Source organism: Trachinotus anak, unplaced genomic scaffold (genome assembly GCF_046630095.1).
Source record: "Trachinotus anak isolate AG129_WGS33_773 ecotype Australia unplaced genomic scaffold, CSIRO_AGI_Tana_v1 ptg000003l, whole genome shotgun sequence".
Lineage (NCBI taxonomy): Eukaryota > Metazoa > Chordata > Actinopteri > Carangiformes > Carangidae > Trachinotus > Trachinotus anak.
Window position 1 is genome coordinate 13,069,107 of NW_027273854.1, and position 16,447 is coordinate 13,085,553.

Genomic DNA, 16,447 nt, shown 5'->3' on the forward strand with positions numbered 1-16,447 from the left:
TGCCATCCATCTATCCATATAACATGCTGATCTCTTTTGAAATCCAGTGGTAGGCTAATGTTTGGCGTTGGACCGTTGTGTCAGAGCCTGCCCTGGCTATTTCTCTCCCCCTCTCTGGGTTTGGTTATATTCATGGATTCTGATGTCAGCGGAGTGTGTCCAAACAGATTGTTTGGCAAATCAACATTTTATATAACACATACCCCAAAGATTCCACATGTTTTAAATGCACCGGTGATCTAGTTGGAAATTGTAATGTCTCAGAGTTTTTCCTTTCTTTATTCAACAGCACATCTTCCCCATTGGTTAGATTTGGTGAGGGTGGGGTCTCACTTAAGAGCCATTGACGTAGCCTTCTTTGGCAATGGCTTTTAACAGAGACGCAGTCAGTGTAGGAACAGAGAAAAAGTGCTTTGAGACAAAGAGAAAAGTGGGCAAACAGAAAAACATAGTCGTGAGGAGGTCTGAAGTGTTCTGAATTGGTGCACGATGTTGCTGTCGTGCTGCCCTGCGCGCTTCAAACCTGTGTGGAGCCCCTGGAGTGGGCACAACTGGTGTCCTCTCATGCTCACAGCAGCAACCGGTTGGTTCTGAGCATCAGGTGAGCCTTTTCAGAGAACATCCCCACTTCTTCGCCTTCCTCTGGGCTACACCTCTACTTTTAACAGAGGAGCAGAGAGAGTGGACGCACCCAAACAGGCAGGCTACTATGACCATAGGATCCGCGCCCTGACGCGCCGCGGTGTGTGCATGTTGGACCGGTGAGAGTGCGGACTAGTATGAAGCGCCATGGCTTGGTGTGACCGCGGGGTTCAAACGCTGCTGGCTACCGTGGGGGCTTTCGCTGCCTTCAGCCTGATGACCATCGCCATCGGCACGGACTACTGGCTCTATTCGAGGGCGTACATCTGCAATAGCACCAATGCAACCACAGACGAGACCCAGCCACAGCCCAAAACCAAGAAGGGCGATCTCACCCATTCCGGGCTGTGGAGAATCTGCTGTATTGAAGGTGAGTCCAGTCTCACTTTATAGAAAGCCGCTAACACATACAGGCTTCTGCATGTGGTTTAACAAAGACTCCACGGTGCCCTGATGCTTTTGCGCAACAATTAGTTTTAGTTTTTAAGAGGAGTCTTTTGTTTGTCAGTGCGCACAATAATTTGAGCGCGCAAAACACGCACTCGCTTTACGCACAGCAAATGTATCCACCGGGAGATGAGCGCACAACGAGAAAAACGCCATAAACGCGGAACAACTTTCAAAGGTTATAGGTCAGACGGAGGAAGCGTAGATACGCACAGGTTCGGATTTTAACAGCACTAATCTGCTGAAATGGCAGATTAACGAGAAACAAACGGACGGTGTTCAACTCAAGGTGTCTGCCAACTGTTCCATCGTTTTGTTCAAGCATGGGGCCACACACACACACACACACACACACACACACACACACACACACACACACACACACACACACACACACACACAATAAAACACGGCTGGCTGTGTTATAGTCTACATGAGGATGCGATGCCAAGCCGGCGCGCCTCAGCCCATTCACTTGTAAACTGGCAGGAAATGCGCGCGGCATTAGTCTACTTTCATTCATGTCTTCATTGTATCCGATGCTGTTGCTTGGCAACATCCCTGAAATTGCTATGGAAACATGCCCGGTGATTTAAAAATAGATGACTCTGAGTTCACGTCATGTCCAAGCAAAATAGAAGAAAAACAATCTTTTTTTTTTTTTTCTAACAGAACATGAGGTAAACATCCCTTATTTTAACCTTTCCTCTTTTTTGGAAAGCGTTTTGCATCATTTTACGCGTGTGATGTTTGAGAAAGAGTTGCGTTGGCTGTGACGTCTTATTTCAGAGGCAGACAGACACTCATTCATTGACCAATCTTCCTTCCGGCCACCCCTTGACTCCACGCCTCAGCCATATCAGCGCTCGAATCGACGCGACTGGCAACATCGTCTGCCATGAAAAACTTTCACAAACACATAAATATGACCTGCTACACGAAAGTAGAGAAAAGAGGTGGGAAGTATTTTCACTTCATGAATGTGTTTAGAGATGTTTTAAAAATAGCCTACATCAAAGTTGACCACATGTATCTTGAAATCTACTGCTGGCATCACATATGTGCAATTTAGTCATTTTTCTGTCATTTCTGTGTATCAGAGATGGACAGAAATGTGGAGTATGACGGAGGAGGCGTACACCCTGAACACAGCACATTGTGTTCCCCCGATGTGCAGGTACAACGAAGCTGCCTAGAAACGTGACACACAGCCTTATTGTCATTTCTGGAGCATCAGCCTATTTTAGGTACAGAAATAAAATTCAGAGGCCAAGATCAAAAACTTTTTTTTCACCTGCTGGGCACTCATTTAGCAACTGAAAACTGTATCCTGAGATCTTTTATGCCTTTCCCTTTGTATTATCTTTTGTGCAGATACAGTAAGATTTTGAATGTATTGTTTGTTCATCGAAAGGCATCTGAATTACTTTTGCTGCCTTTGTAAAAAATCCGTTTTGGTGTTGAGTCAGGTGTTTTTCAGTGTCTGCAGTTTATTCTGTGAGTAAGTGAGCTTGTTTTCACTCACATTTTTAAGACGTATACAGTGATGCCATCAGAGCCCACATAGAGTCGGCTGCCATCAGCGATTAAACTGTTCCTGGGCTCATCCTGCGCTGAAGATGCACACTTTAGACACATGTGAAGAACATCCTGGTGTGTTATGACACTTGCAATTTATCGAGAGTCATGCTTGGCTGGGCACCTGTCTGTGATGTGGACAGACAGACTTGATGTCTGCATTATATCCTCTGAGACCCTGAGAAATGACAATTTACACAAAATGCCAGGCAACTATTATGTCAGGCATGATTTCCCATCAGAGGTAATGAAAGATAATAATGATAAGTAAATAATGAAAGTGCATTAATGACAGTAGAGTCTGAAACGATGTTGATGAGGCTGGGGACGAAGACCGGCTCCGTGCAGTGAGACTTCTTTGTGAAGGCATAATTTGCACAAAGGCCAGCTTATCATATCGTTCCCTCCAGTGTTAATAGTTTGACTTCTGTGCTTAAAACTACAAGCTGCTGGACGGTGGCCCTGTTGTCATGGAGACTCATAAGTATAGAGGAGAAGACAAGAAAGGATGACTCCCAAACCCCCCTCCCCCTTCCAAGCACACACAAACACACACACACACACACACACACATACACCCCTCTGGTCACAATGACCAAAACGCTGGGTTATTGACGGACAAAGCTCTGTGTGCATCACACAGAAAACATCACCACGTTTGGCTCAACAGATTGCAGCGACAACATGTCTTTCTCTCAACGACAGCACACTGTTGTAACACACATGGCAGCCATTGTGAACTCGCTCGCCCTTCTCTCTTCTCACAGCCATATAATGAATGTGTTTCAGCGTTTCTTGTTGCCCTGCTCAACAAGCGTTACCTCGTCCTCAGCTGGCGTGCATGACATTTAAGGAGCAGTCAGGAATATATTGAACTGGGCTTCTTTACAGTGAGGTCAGCACTGCCCTCCGTCATGGAGTCCTTTTCGTTTCTCAACAGCTGTTTGGATTTTTTTTCCCCCTCTGTGTTTGTTTTCCCACATGAATATTGTGAGGCCAGAGTTGCACCCTCAAGTGCACTGAGTGCGACTAATTTGCATGAGCATCGGCAGTGGATCAGAGGTTGTTGCTTATGTGTGTCTTGAGTAAATAAAACCAACTCTGAGCATGAGCATGAGGAATAAGCTAATGAATAATCCAATTAGCATGTCCGTGTTTACAGTAAACATCCCAGCTGGCGGTGGGTCGGCGCGAGTGGAGAGGCAGAGCTGTTTTTCTTAGGGGACAGTGGCTGTGTGTGGTTGTGAGGTGGCAGTAGCTTGGGTGGGGTTGGGAGGGAGGGGGGGGGGGGGGGGGGGGGGGGGGGGTCACTTTGCTGTTCCCACCATGCTCCACAAGTCTGTAATTAAAACACGACAACTGAGAAGCCATGCGGGGGCACTAATTAACCAGCAGACCCCAACTTCCACCTCAGTCACTCTGTCCTCCTCTCTGCTGCTTGAAGTGTGTGCTCTCTCTTTTTTTTTAATCATTTTATAGGTTTCACTCCTCCATCCTCATCATTCTTTTATCTCCCTCATCATGGCTTTCTCTTCTGCTGTTCTGCCTTTTTAATGAACCCTCTGACATGCCCACAAACCCCCACCTTCTTTTAATTTTTGGGCACATTTAATTTCTCTTCTCTTCTCTTCTCTTCTCTTCTCTTCTCTTCTCTTCTCTTCTCTTCTTCACAAATAAAGTTTCGTTGTGTCATATGCAAGCAATGTTGAATGCAGTCTGCAGTAGGTAGCAGCATGTAATGCAACAGGTAAGTTTAAAGGACAAGTTTGACATTTTGGTAAAAACACTCACTGACTTTCTTGCTGAGAGTAAAATGAAAAGATTGATTTCACTCACATTCCTTTATGCTAAGCATGAAGTTACTGCCAGTAGCTAAGGCTACATCCACACTAATACAGTTTAGAGTTTAGTTTGAACACATCATTTGGCTACATTTATGCGTGGCGTCCATGCTCCTCTGGTCTTCGAGCCCCTAAAATGGAGACTTTTGGAAACGCTGCTGGCCCTGTTTCAGTTTGAACAATCTCAAATTGAGTTTTAGTCTGGATGGACAGAAAGTGAGACTTTTGGAAACAATGACGCAAACATTCACATTTGCTTGATTAGGTCTTATCAGTCACAACATATCTTTCCCTGATTCGTCATGGTCCTATCACATGACCCTTTTTTACAGATGGAAACAACAATGCCAAATCTATGTTTTCCATCGCCATGACTGCCTTAAACCTGTGTTACTCTGCTCTTACTTTTCATATTATTTTCTGCAACTAAGCCACCAACTGCAGAGTATGTTATTGTGTTAGTACAGTATAGACAGAGATCATTTCTGACATTTTCTGATATTTCTAAAACCCTCATCTCTACTGAGATTGTTTTTGTTCGTTATAACATTATAAATGTGGACGTAGCATAGCTTAGCACAAAGACTGGAGACGGGAAAACAGAAATCCTCTCTCTGTCCTTAAGTAACATCGGCACATAACTCCCTGTAAACTATGTTTTAGTATTAATTAAACAAATGAGAGGCTATATGTCAAGTAGTGAGCTTTGGACAGGTAGCAGGCCAGCTGTTTCCCTCTGTTTTCAGTCTGCTGGCTGCTAGTGGTAGCTTTATATTTACTATACAGACATAAAAGTGACACAAATTTTCTTATCTAATGCTCATCACTTAATTGAATAAATGTATTTTTCAAAATGTCAAAATATTCCATTAAACCGTTCATTGTCCAGAAGCAGTAATGCTCCTGTTATCACATCACATTTTTCATCATTTTCTGTTGTTGGTTCACCCCTGAGTCAGACAACCTGCGGCTCTTCCTTTGAGGTCATGGCCAACCCAACCTAAACTTGTGTCTACATTGGTTCCACATTCAGTAAAAAAGCTCCAAAAAGACAATGTTCTTTGGGATAAAAACCTGGTTTACTGCCTGAAAAATTGGAAAAGGCAAAGATAAGAATAACAGAAAGAGGTCTTAACTAGAATAACAATCTGAACCACTTCATTTTTAGTATATTTACATGTCATGGACATTTTATATTACACACAAACAAGATGTGAAAGTAAAAGAAAGAGGCTGGATGTATGTAACAATTCATAAAAATCTATGTTTGATATTCTTAAGTGACAGTTGATCTTGTCCTCATTGCAAGGCTATATAATGTTTTGATCACATAGGAAATAAACAATATAAATTGTGTAATAGAGCACCTGGAGCACCTGCTGAAGATGTTTCATTTTAATCCATGCTCAAACAAGAAAATCTCCAGCTTGTTGCGAATCCATTATCTATGTATATTCTTATAAGTAAGCGACAACGCACAACAGCCTTCACAACTGTGGCACAATGCAAATGTACACATGCACAGTCTACCCAAAGCAGAGCTGTGTTTCAGGAATTTGCAGCCTGGTGACAGTTTAATTAACCAACTGTCAGTCATATCAACACTGAATCACTGATGTCTTCGCCAAATTGCTTTTCTTTCATCCTCACTTGGACTGAAAAAAAAAATGGAAGCGTTTGTTTGATTGCACTCATTTTTTATATTCTGCCCTGGCATTCCCTGCTTCCAAAGTAATAAATGCATGTGTTGCTAAGTCTGTGTGAGTTGTGTGTGCATGTCTGCATTTGATATCAGACCCCAGTAACAGTGCTCTATCTGTTTACAGCTTTATAAAACCTAATCATCCCACCCGCTGTAAACCACAGAGCGCTCTCCCTTGGCAGTGGTCACACAGATCTAAAAGCAATGAGGATAAGAACAGAAACAAAGCAGAAGAAGGTGTTGCTTCTCCCGCTGGTTGTAGCTCTGTTACTGAAGGTATATCACCCACTGGAGGCTACACAGTTCTAGTGAAATGCGATATTTAAGTCACTTTTTTTATTCATCAATCTAGTTGCCGAGCTATTGATGTGTGAAAATGAGGTAGTGGAGGCATGTGTTGCACGGAGCTCGTTGTCATGATATACTGTACTCCTGGAGACTCCAGAGAAAGCGAGTGTTGTATTTGATGGGACAATCCTATTGGTGTATTCCACTGAGGCTGCGCCCTTATTGGCTGAGCTAATTCAAAATAATGACGATGTGCATCATCCTGTTGCCAGTGGCTCTACTGCTGTGACAGCTGCTCCCAATACAATGTGCGTTTATGTTTGTACACATGTCCGTGCACTTACGTGCGCATGTGTCCATCGGTGTTTACAGCCATGTACTGTTCAGTGGTGACAGATCCGTGAAAGGCAAGGGGGTTTGCCTGGGAACTGCCGTCTCTTATTTGGTGGGTATCAAAATGCAATGAAGATGTCAAAAGCATCCTTGGAGATTGTTTATGTAAATGAGCTTATTAAAGACTAACAGTGGTTGCCATGGAGAAGAGGAGGAGATGCTCAGCGTGGGGCTTTGCAACTCCAGTCAGGCCCAGGGAAGCCATTATTTCCAATTCTAATGTGTTGACTGTGTAAGATGAATTCGCAATTTGTCACAACACAATCACCTTGTAACATCCCCCAGATTTGAGGATAAACACTTTTTCTATCATCTTTATTCATCACCAACCCCTTAGAAACATTTAACATGAGCAGCTGTTTGTACATTGTCTGGCCAAACCCTGGGCTCTACTTTTACAACAACTGTCCTCCAACCTTTATTGGATGATCCACATTTTGCCCTTTAACGCTCTCTCTGCCTTTACTGATTTCTCTCTTTCTGATTTCCTACTCTCTTCCCCTGGCTTCCCTGACTCCCTCTTCAATGTGGCCTCTATCTTTTTTTTCCATCCCCACCATTCCTCTGCTTGCCGTGCTTTTGTTGTTTAATTTCCTTGTACCTTCTTCCCTTGTTTAATCCCTCCCCTCCCTCCCCCCAGCTTCTCAGTATTCAGACTTTATTTCATTTCATGAAGAGTCCATGTGACAGCCTGCACACATGCGTGCGCACACTCACACACACACACGCACAAACTAAACGTAGACATTCAGCTGATAACTGTCGCTCATAAATCACAAGCCTTGAGGCCTCGGCTTATAATCGGATTCCAAATCAGTTGCAATATTGCCTTCTATTTCTTCCATTCTCTATCACACACACATACACACACACACACACACACACACACACACACACTCACACACACACATAGGAGGCATGAAAGAGGAGTCAGACAAGCTGCAGTAGATGGGTCTGGATGCGAACAGAGGATGGAGAATATTATGTGCAAGTCCAAATTAGTAGTAGCGTTCTGGGTTCACAGTGAAAGGTGTGTTTTGTTTTCAGTTTTTAAAAAGTGTAAAAGCAGTTTGATATTTCACTTTAGTAGAAAAGACACAGCGGTGGACACACACACACACACACACACACACACACACACACACGCACACACAAACAAACACAAAAATGCACATGTAAAATCAGCTACAAGCAAGCATGCCGCGTTAACACAGCAATTAGCAGGACAGCGAAGGTGTCTGTATTTTTGTTATCCTCACTGTTTTTGATCAAACCACGTGAGCCAGACGTGTTTTTTTCACCAGGCACAAAGTCTCACATCGCTGCTTAAAATAGTCCATAGCCCTTTTTTCCATCAGTGACTAGACACAGAAACTTGTGCTCCACTTCCACCGACTGATTTGACGCTAATTAATTTGATGTCCCTTATTAAGCAGCAGACCTAGTTAATGGAAGCAAGCGTGCCCTTAAAAGCTGTGCCACAGACAATGATGGTCGTGCTGCTCACCCATGCGCACCTGGGAAATAGAGTTGACAGGTGTCTGTCTGTCATTGGTGCAGTCAGTTAATGGGAGGGTTGACATTTATGCGGCGGTAGGTCAGGTCAGCTCTAATATCTGCTGCCTTTTAGGCTATTAGGGATAAAAGAGGGGCTTTGTATTTTTGAGGTGTGATCAGTAAAAGTTTTTGTTGCTTACAGAAACACAGGCAAAGCTTAAATGAGGTTTAGCCAGCTGACCATTTGCTAAATGCCTTCCCCAAACAGTGACTGTTCAGTCATAGTTTAACAATGATAATTAGGCCCAGCAGGTCTGCCTCGAATTTTTGCAGGGGGCTTAAGAGATACTTGGCATTTAAAGAGTTTGAAGGGTGGATGTCCTTTTAATGCATCCCTTTCAAGACCAAAAACACAAAGGCAAAAGTGGAAGGAAAGGATTATATGTCCTAACTAATCTGCTGTAATGCAATGATGATTTGTTATTATGTCTGGCTAACGAGCTCATCACCTGAGGTTACGTCCGCACTAATACGTTTCAGTTTTAAACGTATGCATAAATGCATATTACATTTTGCCACGTTTACGCCTGGCGTCCACTACTCCAGATTTTTTCAGTCACTAAAACAGAGATCTTCGGGAACAACGATGTGGACACCCACCTCGCCTCCTGATCTCATTAGTTAGGACTACCAGTGGTGAATGCAACATGGATAATGAATTAAAAAGTGTTGCTGACTTTAGTATGGATTGGATTATTTCTAACACAGAGCTAAACTGGTCGTTTATGTTATGATGGAATAAGAGTTTTATTATATGTGTAACTAGCTCTACAAAGCAATAAAAGAAGAACACTATTCCTTTATTTACATACCTGGCACATGCAGCTTTAACCACAGCCAGATGTCACGTATGCAGCCGTCAAATGCATATTACAGACTGCTGCAACAGAGTTTTTATTTTAATACAAGATAGCTGGAAATATGCAAAAGTCAGCCAACAATGAGACACTGTTTTAAACCAACCCCTGTAGCTGACATTATCTTAAATTACGAGCTAGCTACAGCAGATAAAATCTGCCACTTGTCATTTTGGAAAGTCTTCATTGGCTAGAAATGAGAAGTCTGCTCGTGTTCACCTTCACGTGAAATCAAAGGCTAATTACTTTCAAAATTGGGCTACCAAGATTTCAAGTGGTTATTGTGCTTTTGTTATCACTATAAACTGCATTGTGTGTTGTGCAAGAACCAAATGCTTCACAGTCGTAGGAGCTGTAACTAAGGCTGGTGGGGTTTTGTAAATGGCCAATTGCCTTCCCTTCTCTGGGGTTCAGACAAATGCAAAGATACATGAACACATAAAGCACAGAAAAACATTGATATGCTTATGTAAAAATATGAAAATCAAGCCACAGGCCAGCCCACATTTAATACAGTGGGTGTTGTTGAATGACTAAAGTGTTGGGGGTGTTCACAGCCCAAATGGTGAATGAATAGCCAAAGAGCTCCCAGCATTACCAACACTTCCATTAAACACATCCATTAAACCCACCCCCATCCCCTGTCTCTCTAGCCAAGGTGTTGTTTATACCCCTGCTCAATTACTGCGATAGGCCTCTCTCTGTCTCTGTCACTCTCACCCTCCACTCCATTCTCTCATTCTAACTCACCTCAGCATTAAAAGCTCCCAGCACACATTCTTTTGTTGGTCAAATAGGCTTCTTGTTCCTGCCTGATTTGGATATGTGCCATGATCCACCAAATCCCTGCAGGCAATGCAGTCTTAATCACACAACCGTATAGCCTCGCAAACATATGCACTGATCCTCGAAACACCAACTACCTCTCCTCACGTGGATTTTCTTCCGCAAATATGTGTGCATTGAGCTGTGATTCACAGTTGACCCAGGGAGCTATCAGCAATAGTGGTCAAAGTCTCACCGGTGGTTGAAAGTGAAAATCATAGAGAGCGTAATGAGTTAATCCTAGAGAAAATATAGCCTTTGTGTGCTATATGAAGGAATCCAATTTAATCTATCTAACGCAAACAATAAGGTGGAGATTCAATTTAACACTGAAAGAAAAAGGGAAAACAATGGCTTTAGAAGAGAGTGCTTATCAGAAAAGAGGAAAAGCTTTAATGGAGCTATAACAACAATCCACATTCCATATTTTCACAGAATTAAATTGTACAGTTAAACAGTGTAAATAACACTTGCCTGACTATGTTATTCATTGCTAACCAAATGAACCTTAGTGGAAGACAAAGCTCAGTTAAATGAATCAAAGGCTGTGTTTCCCTTTTATGTCCTCCTGCTCCTGTTGCCTTTTCTTAATATCGAGGCAGCAAAAGCCGAGACATGAAAAATAACCAGAGTTCGCCTGCGAGGTGACTTCCCACTCCATCCTCTTTTATCTGAGACAAGAGCACAGGAGCGTCTTACTCCAGTGGACACAGTTTGACAAAAACAGGTCACCGGGTAGGGAGCATATGTGGCTCGGACTCCAGCACCCACACATCCTTCAGCCAGCTGAAACCAACTGCAGTTTGATAAATTCACAATAAAAATGTGACCCCAAGCAATGAATAAATCCAGTTAAGCGTCAGCTGGCTTCAAAAGGCGATTAATGCATATGGGCTTCCTGTTCGTTGGTTGAACAGTCTTCATCCCCTAATGCACATATACAATATAATAAGCAAAAGCACCTTGATGTGTACAGTGGTCTATAGTTCATATTTGACATGGAGACTCAGTATTTCTGTCTTTTTGTCCTGCAGGTATCAATCAAGGCAGTTGTTACAGAATAAACCATTTCCCCGACGACAACGATTACGACACAGACAGCTCTGAATACCTGCTGCGTAAGTGTTCCTCGCTCGTCCTCTTTGTCTGGCATAGTGAAAACTGTCAGTCTGTTATTTTTAAGGGCATGAATGAAGTCCACAGAAATGTGCAGAGAAATGTGACAGCATTCAGTGAGTGAGGATGTATTTATGTCCAGGGACAGCAAGCATTCAGACAGCAGTCAGACTATGACTACACCTCATGACACTTTTAATTAATTCATTTATTCACGTTTGTCTCTTTGGATTTTTGAAATTGTTAATCCTAACAGAGGTTCTGGTCATAATTACTTAGTTGTTACTTAATGAGAAAATTAAAGGTAGCCCGGGCAAACCAGACCACAAGGTAAAGCCAATTGTATCTATTTTGTCTGAAAAAGCCTTAATTTGATTAATTTTACTTTAATTGATTCTCGTAGATGGCAATGTTCTATATTTGCTAATTGGTTAAATCCAACCCTGCAAAAGATAATCTCACATTGTGTTTTCAGACATACAGCTCAAACATAGAAGATGTTTTCTTGTAAAAATGTGGAAGTATTAAAAAAAAGCGTGACGAATACTGAGCAATTTGCAGTGCAAACACTCACGTAGTCTTTTTTTCATTACTTTTGTAATTAAATTTCTTAATTACTTTGAATGATGCTATTTCCAGATCAGCAGCTCATTTGCGTGTTCCTCTATTTTCTTTTCCTATTATATATTTCTATCATATTGTGACTGCAAAAAGAACTTGCTTTCTTTTGTGGTGAAGACCCCTCTGACAGCAACAATGTTTGGCTACATGGGAAGATAAAAACCAGTCTAAATCAAGCTGCTCTTTTCAAAATTAAAGGTATTCTTCAGTGAAAACTGGTTAAAGGCTTGCACATGAAATTGTGATAAAATTTGCGATATTCAATCAGCAAAGGACCTTCATTTGAAGTACACCCAATTCAGGATCTGCCTAATATGCAGAGGAGAACAAAGAAGACTTATCAGACTTTGGCCAAGGTCCAAACTCAGTCCATTAGCGAGACTAAATAAAAGGAGGGTGTAATAAAATACTTTACAGTTGAATAAGCTCGTCCATCCTTGGAAACTTGTAAAATGGCACAGTGATTCATTTCTGGGGAGGTGATAGTCAGCGAGAGCTCTTGTTACATCCCACAGCTGATTAGCAAAGCTTTGTCACAACAAGGCCCCAAAGTATAAATGATAATGGAGTTCTCAATAATGAATGGAGAAGAGGTGGAGAAGAGGTGGAACTGGATAGATGAGGGTTCAGCAGGGTAATGAAAATTCAAATTATTTAAAAGAGTCTTGTTTTTCTTTCAAAAGCTGTGCCATTAAGATAATTTGCAAATGCTACACCCTATTTGACTGTTATATTAATCTATCTGTTGTTTTGTTATGGTATCTATAGAATTCCTTATATTTGACTGTACTGGTTGATGTATTGATTAATTCATTTGTATTCATTTGTTTTTCTTATTGTCCAATCAAATATAGGTTAAGGCATTTTGTAGAAACCATTTACAGTGGCTTACTTTAGTTAATAGTCTCTCTGTCTCTGTAGGTATAGTTCGTGCCTCCAGTGTGTTCCCCATCCTCAGTACCATCCTGTTGATGCTGGGCGGTTTGTGTGTCGGTGTGGGCCGAGTCTACAACAAGACCAACAACGTCCTCCTCAGCGCAGGCATTCTCTTCGTAGCTGCAGGTGAGCTGGAGGATTGCACACATTGTCATCAGTGCTCCCAGCAAGGCCCAATCATGTGAGGGCTGAGATTTGACAACGAAGGAAGGCAACTTGATGTGGCACCTGTGTGCACATCTTGTACTTCGTCAATGGTGCAATCATAAAGGCGAGCTTCAGTACCCACTGAAGAAGGTCAGGATGTCCCTTCATCACGCACCTCACACACAAGTGAAGAGGACACGTGTCATTAAAGGCCTCCGTAGTGATGAGGATTCCTAATCATTGGCTGATTATAACTGAAGTTCAGGGGTTTCATACTGATAGAGTCATGGGTGATTTTTTTCTTTTCCTTGAACTTGTTTGTTTACACTTTATACTTATTTTGTGTCTGTCTGTTTCTTTTTATCAGGTCTGAGCAACATAATTGGCATCATCGTCTACATCTCCAGCAATGCAGGAGACCCCAGTGATAAACGTGACGATGACAAGAAATACACTTACTCCTATGGCTGGTCCTTCTACTTTGGTGCCCTCTCCTTCATTGTGGCCGAAACTGTGGCCGTCCTCGCCATCAACATCTACATTGAGAAAAACAAGGAGATCCGCTGGAAGGCACGGCGTGAGTTCATCCGCTCGCTCTCATCCTCGTCCCCGTACTCAAGGATACCGAGTTTCCGCTACCGCCGGCGGACATCACACACCAGCTCTCATTCTACTGAGGCATCCCGGGAGAACTCACCGGTGGGCGGACTGAAGGGGGCGCCATCTTCCAGTGGTCCCCTGGATGAACTGTCCATGTACGCCCTGGCGAGGGACAGTGTGACAGAGAACACATACAGCCCTGAACATGAGGCAGCTGCTGAGTTCCTCCAGGTCCATAACTGTTTCCCCAATGATTTAAAGGATGGGGTGAATCGCAGGACCACGCCGGTGTGAGTGGCATATTGCTGGGCTCAAGGTTCACTTGGTGGAGGATGAACAGGAAATTATGAAAAAGTCAGTGGGCTGACCTGCTGGAGCCTGAGTGCTCTTGATAGCCTGCCATCTTAGAGGCACAGTTTTCAGAGAGACTGTCCTTTCTGAAAGGTCCAGAGGGGGACGAGAGGACAGTCAGCTGGATAGAGGATGAGCCATTTAAGAGAAGCTGATTATTTACCTGCTTTTAGAGACCATCAAAGCAGAAAAGAGTTACCATTGTCTGTGCTGTAGCCAATGCGAAATTAGTATTACCTTTCAACTGTGTCAAAATGTTTAAATGAACAGTGTGTGGATCACAAAACCCTTGTTTGTGTAATGGTCACGACACATTGTGGGCAAATGAACTGTAGAGGTGTGCCAAACAACAGTATTCTACCTGTAAATCATTTAACAAGGTGCTAAATGAAATGTACTCTTCAACTTGAAGGTGTTCCATTTGTGTGTGAAGTTCAAGTGTAGACCTCTCGCCAAAGTTCATAATGTGTCCTCATAACCAGTTTGGTCTTGCCTTATATTCATAGGTTTGAAAGAGACGACAGGGCGTCTCTCAGCACTGTCCTTTAGAATAATACATTGCCTTTTAAACAAACACAAATTATGAATATTTTTAATGAACCCTTCTTCATGGGAGACAACATCTTTGCGAAATGTTTCACTTGCTGAGTTGTAGTGGTCTGAATGTTTAATATTTAGTATCGACCATCTAGTCCTGCAAACAATATGAAAGGTTTTGTCTCCCCCTCTGCTTCTTCCTCGATCCTATTCTTCTTTGACATTTGTCCGTGGAACAAAATGTTCGTTTTGTCAGTGGAACACCTTTGTTCAATGGCCCCCGTCCATATCAGTCCATCCTTCCATCACAACCTCCTGATGGATGTGACATTGTGTATGTGCCTGTAACAAGGGAAGAGCAGCTGACAAAAAAGGGGTGCCCAGAACCGTGAAAACAGCACAGGTCAGGACTTCCATTTGCTCTGAATGGATCCCAGCACCCGGATTGTTAAATAGATAAGGATCAGAGTCAGGTGGAGAATGCATGTCTGTCTGTCAAACTGCCCGTGAGTCCTTCTGGCTGCCTTTCCCCTGTCCCATGTCAAATAGAGGCCCCAGACAGAGGCAGAGGGAGCCGTCTGCGGTGGCGTCCCTCAAGGATTTGGCTCTAATAACCAGACATGTGTGCCTATTGTCGTCCAGCACGTCCAGCACGTCCATCTCTTCTCTGTCTTTTAGTTCTCTCAGGAAATACTGTGTCATTGTGGCAAGTTGAACACTTCTGAGGTCCTCTCCTTGCTTTGTGGCAGTGCCAGGAAATGGACCAGTGATAAAGACAAATGCAGTAAAAGTTATTTGAGAGAAAAAAAAAAAACAGCATTATTGTATTTAGAAAATGCTGAGTGTTTGCTTGAGCTTGCTCCAAGAACCAGCTGGGGTGGGTTTTTTCTGTCTTAGGGCTATTGAGTTGGCTCTAGTTTGGCAAGCGAGCTCACTCAACCACACAATAGTATTTGATTGTATTTATTGTGTTTGATATTCCATTAGAGATACCACTTCATATACCAGACTGGGCTCATGTAAGAGAAAGCCATCAGTATGATCCATTCTGAGTGTAGAGCTTACATTTTTATAATACCGTGTGGGGAAAAATCCAAATGTGTTTGTTTGTTATGTAAAGCTGTAAAGTTGTATATAAAAGTGCAATAAAAAAAATCCAAGACAAAAAAAATACTGAATGTGCAACGATATGAACAGAGTCTTCAAAGCATTATTTTACTGAACAATGTCTCAACAATGATGCCTTGATGCAATCTGGCGTTGGTCATACAATTCAATTTATCATTTTATTTTCAGGTAAACATACTCTGATTTTGCTGTTATCAGTCAAAAAAAAGTAAATCTAGCTATTGACTATTTTGTTTTGTAAGGTGAAGTATAGTAAGTACATTTAGGAGAAGAAAATATATTTTCTATTCCATGTGTATGTGGCAGCTGTGCTTTACTGAATGTGCTTATATTGATTAATGGCTTACTATTGTTGTGAAATAAGCACATTGTCAATTTTTTTTTTTCCAAGAAATTAATTAAACACTTGAGTACGGATGTTCAGAAGTGAAGGTGCTAATTGGATGAGTTGCATAATAAAAAATTACAGGGAAAGAAATTGAGGCGCTTGTGTTGTATAAAAGATTAATTCCTACAGTATGTTTCAAGTACAAACTTACTGTACCTGAAACCGGTTCACATCACTATTAAATGTATTTTCATTTTTTTTTTGATATTGGATAATAGAGTGCCTTTGTTCAATTATGATATACTGCATTTATTGTTCCACTTAAACAAGCATTTTTCAAAAATCTGAATTTACTTAAATTGTTTTTCTCATTGTTGCTTTTTAGTTACAACCCAAAACATACTGTACATAGACAAATAAACTAAATCAGGGTTATATTGTTGTGCCTTAGTGGTGATTTCTTTTAACAAGACCAACGGTCTACAGCCATGCTAGCAGCCCCGTGGTGCTGTGAGGTAACTGCTCACGTCAAGATGCTAACATGTTCGCAGGA

The 16,447-nt window shown here is 42.1% G+C and overlaps 1 protein-coding gene across 1 annotated transcript; it reads left to right on the forward strand.

Annotated features, from left to right (window-relative positions):
• The first annotated feature begins 376 nt into the window (after positions 1–376).
• Positions 377–16,329, forward strand: LOC139618148 (voltage-dependent calcium channel gamma-4 subunit-like). The gene is made up of 4 exons (XM_071473823.1): positions 377–1,012; positions 11,165–11,248; positions 12,789–12,929; positions 13,318–16,329. Exons 1-4 carry the CDS (start codon positions 790–792, stop codon positions 13,842–13,844), a joined length of 975 nt encoding a protein of 324 aa, XP_071329924.1. The 5' UTR covers positions 377–789; the 3' UTR covers positions 13,845–16,329.
• Positions 16,330–16,447: the final 118 nt, after the last annotated feature.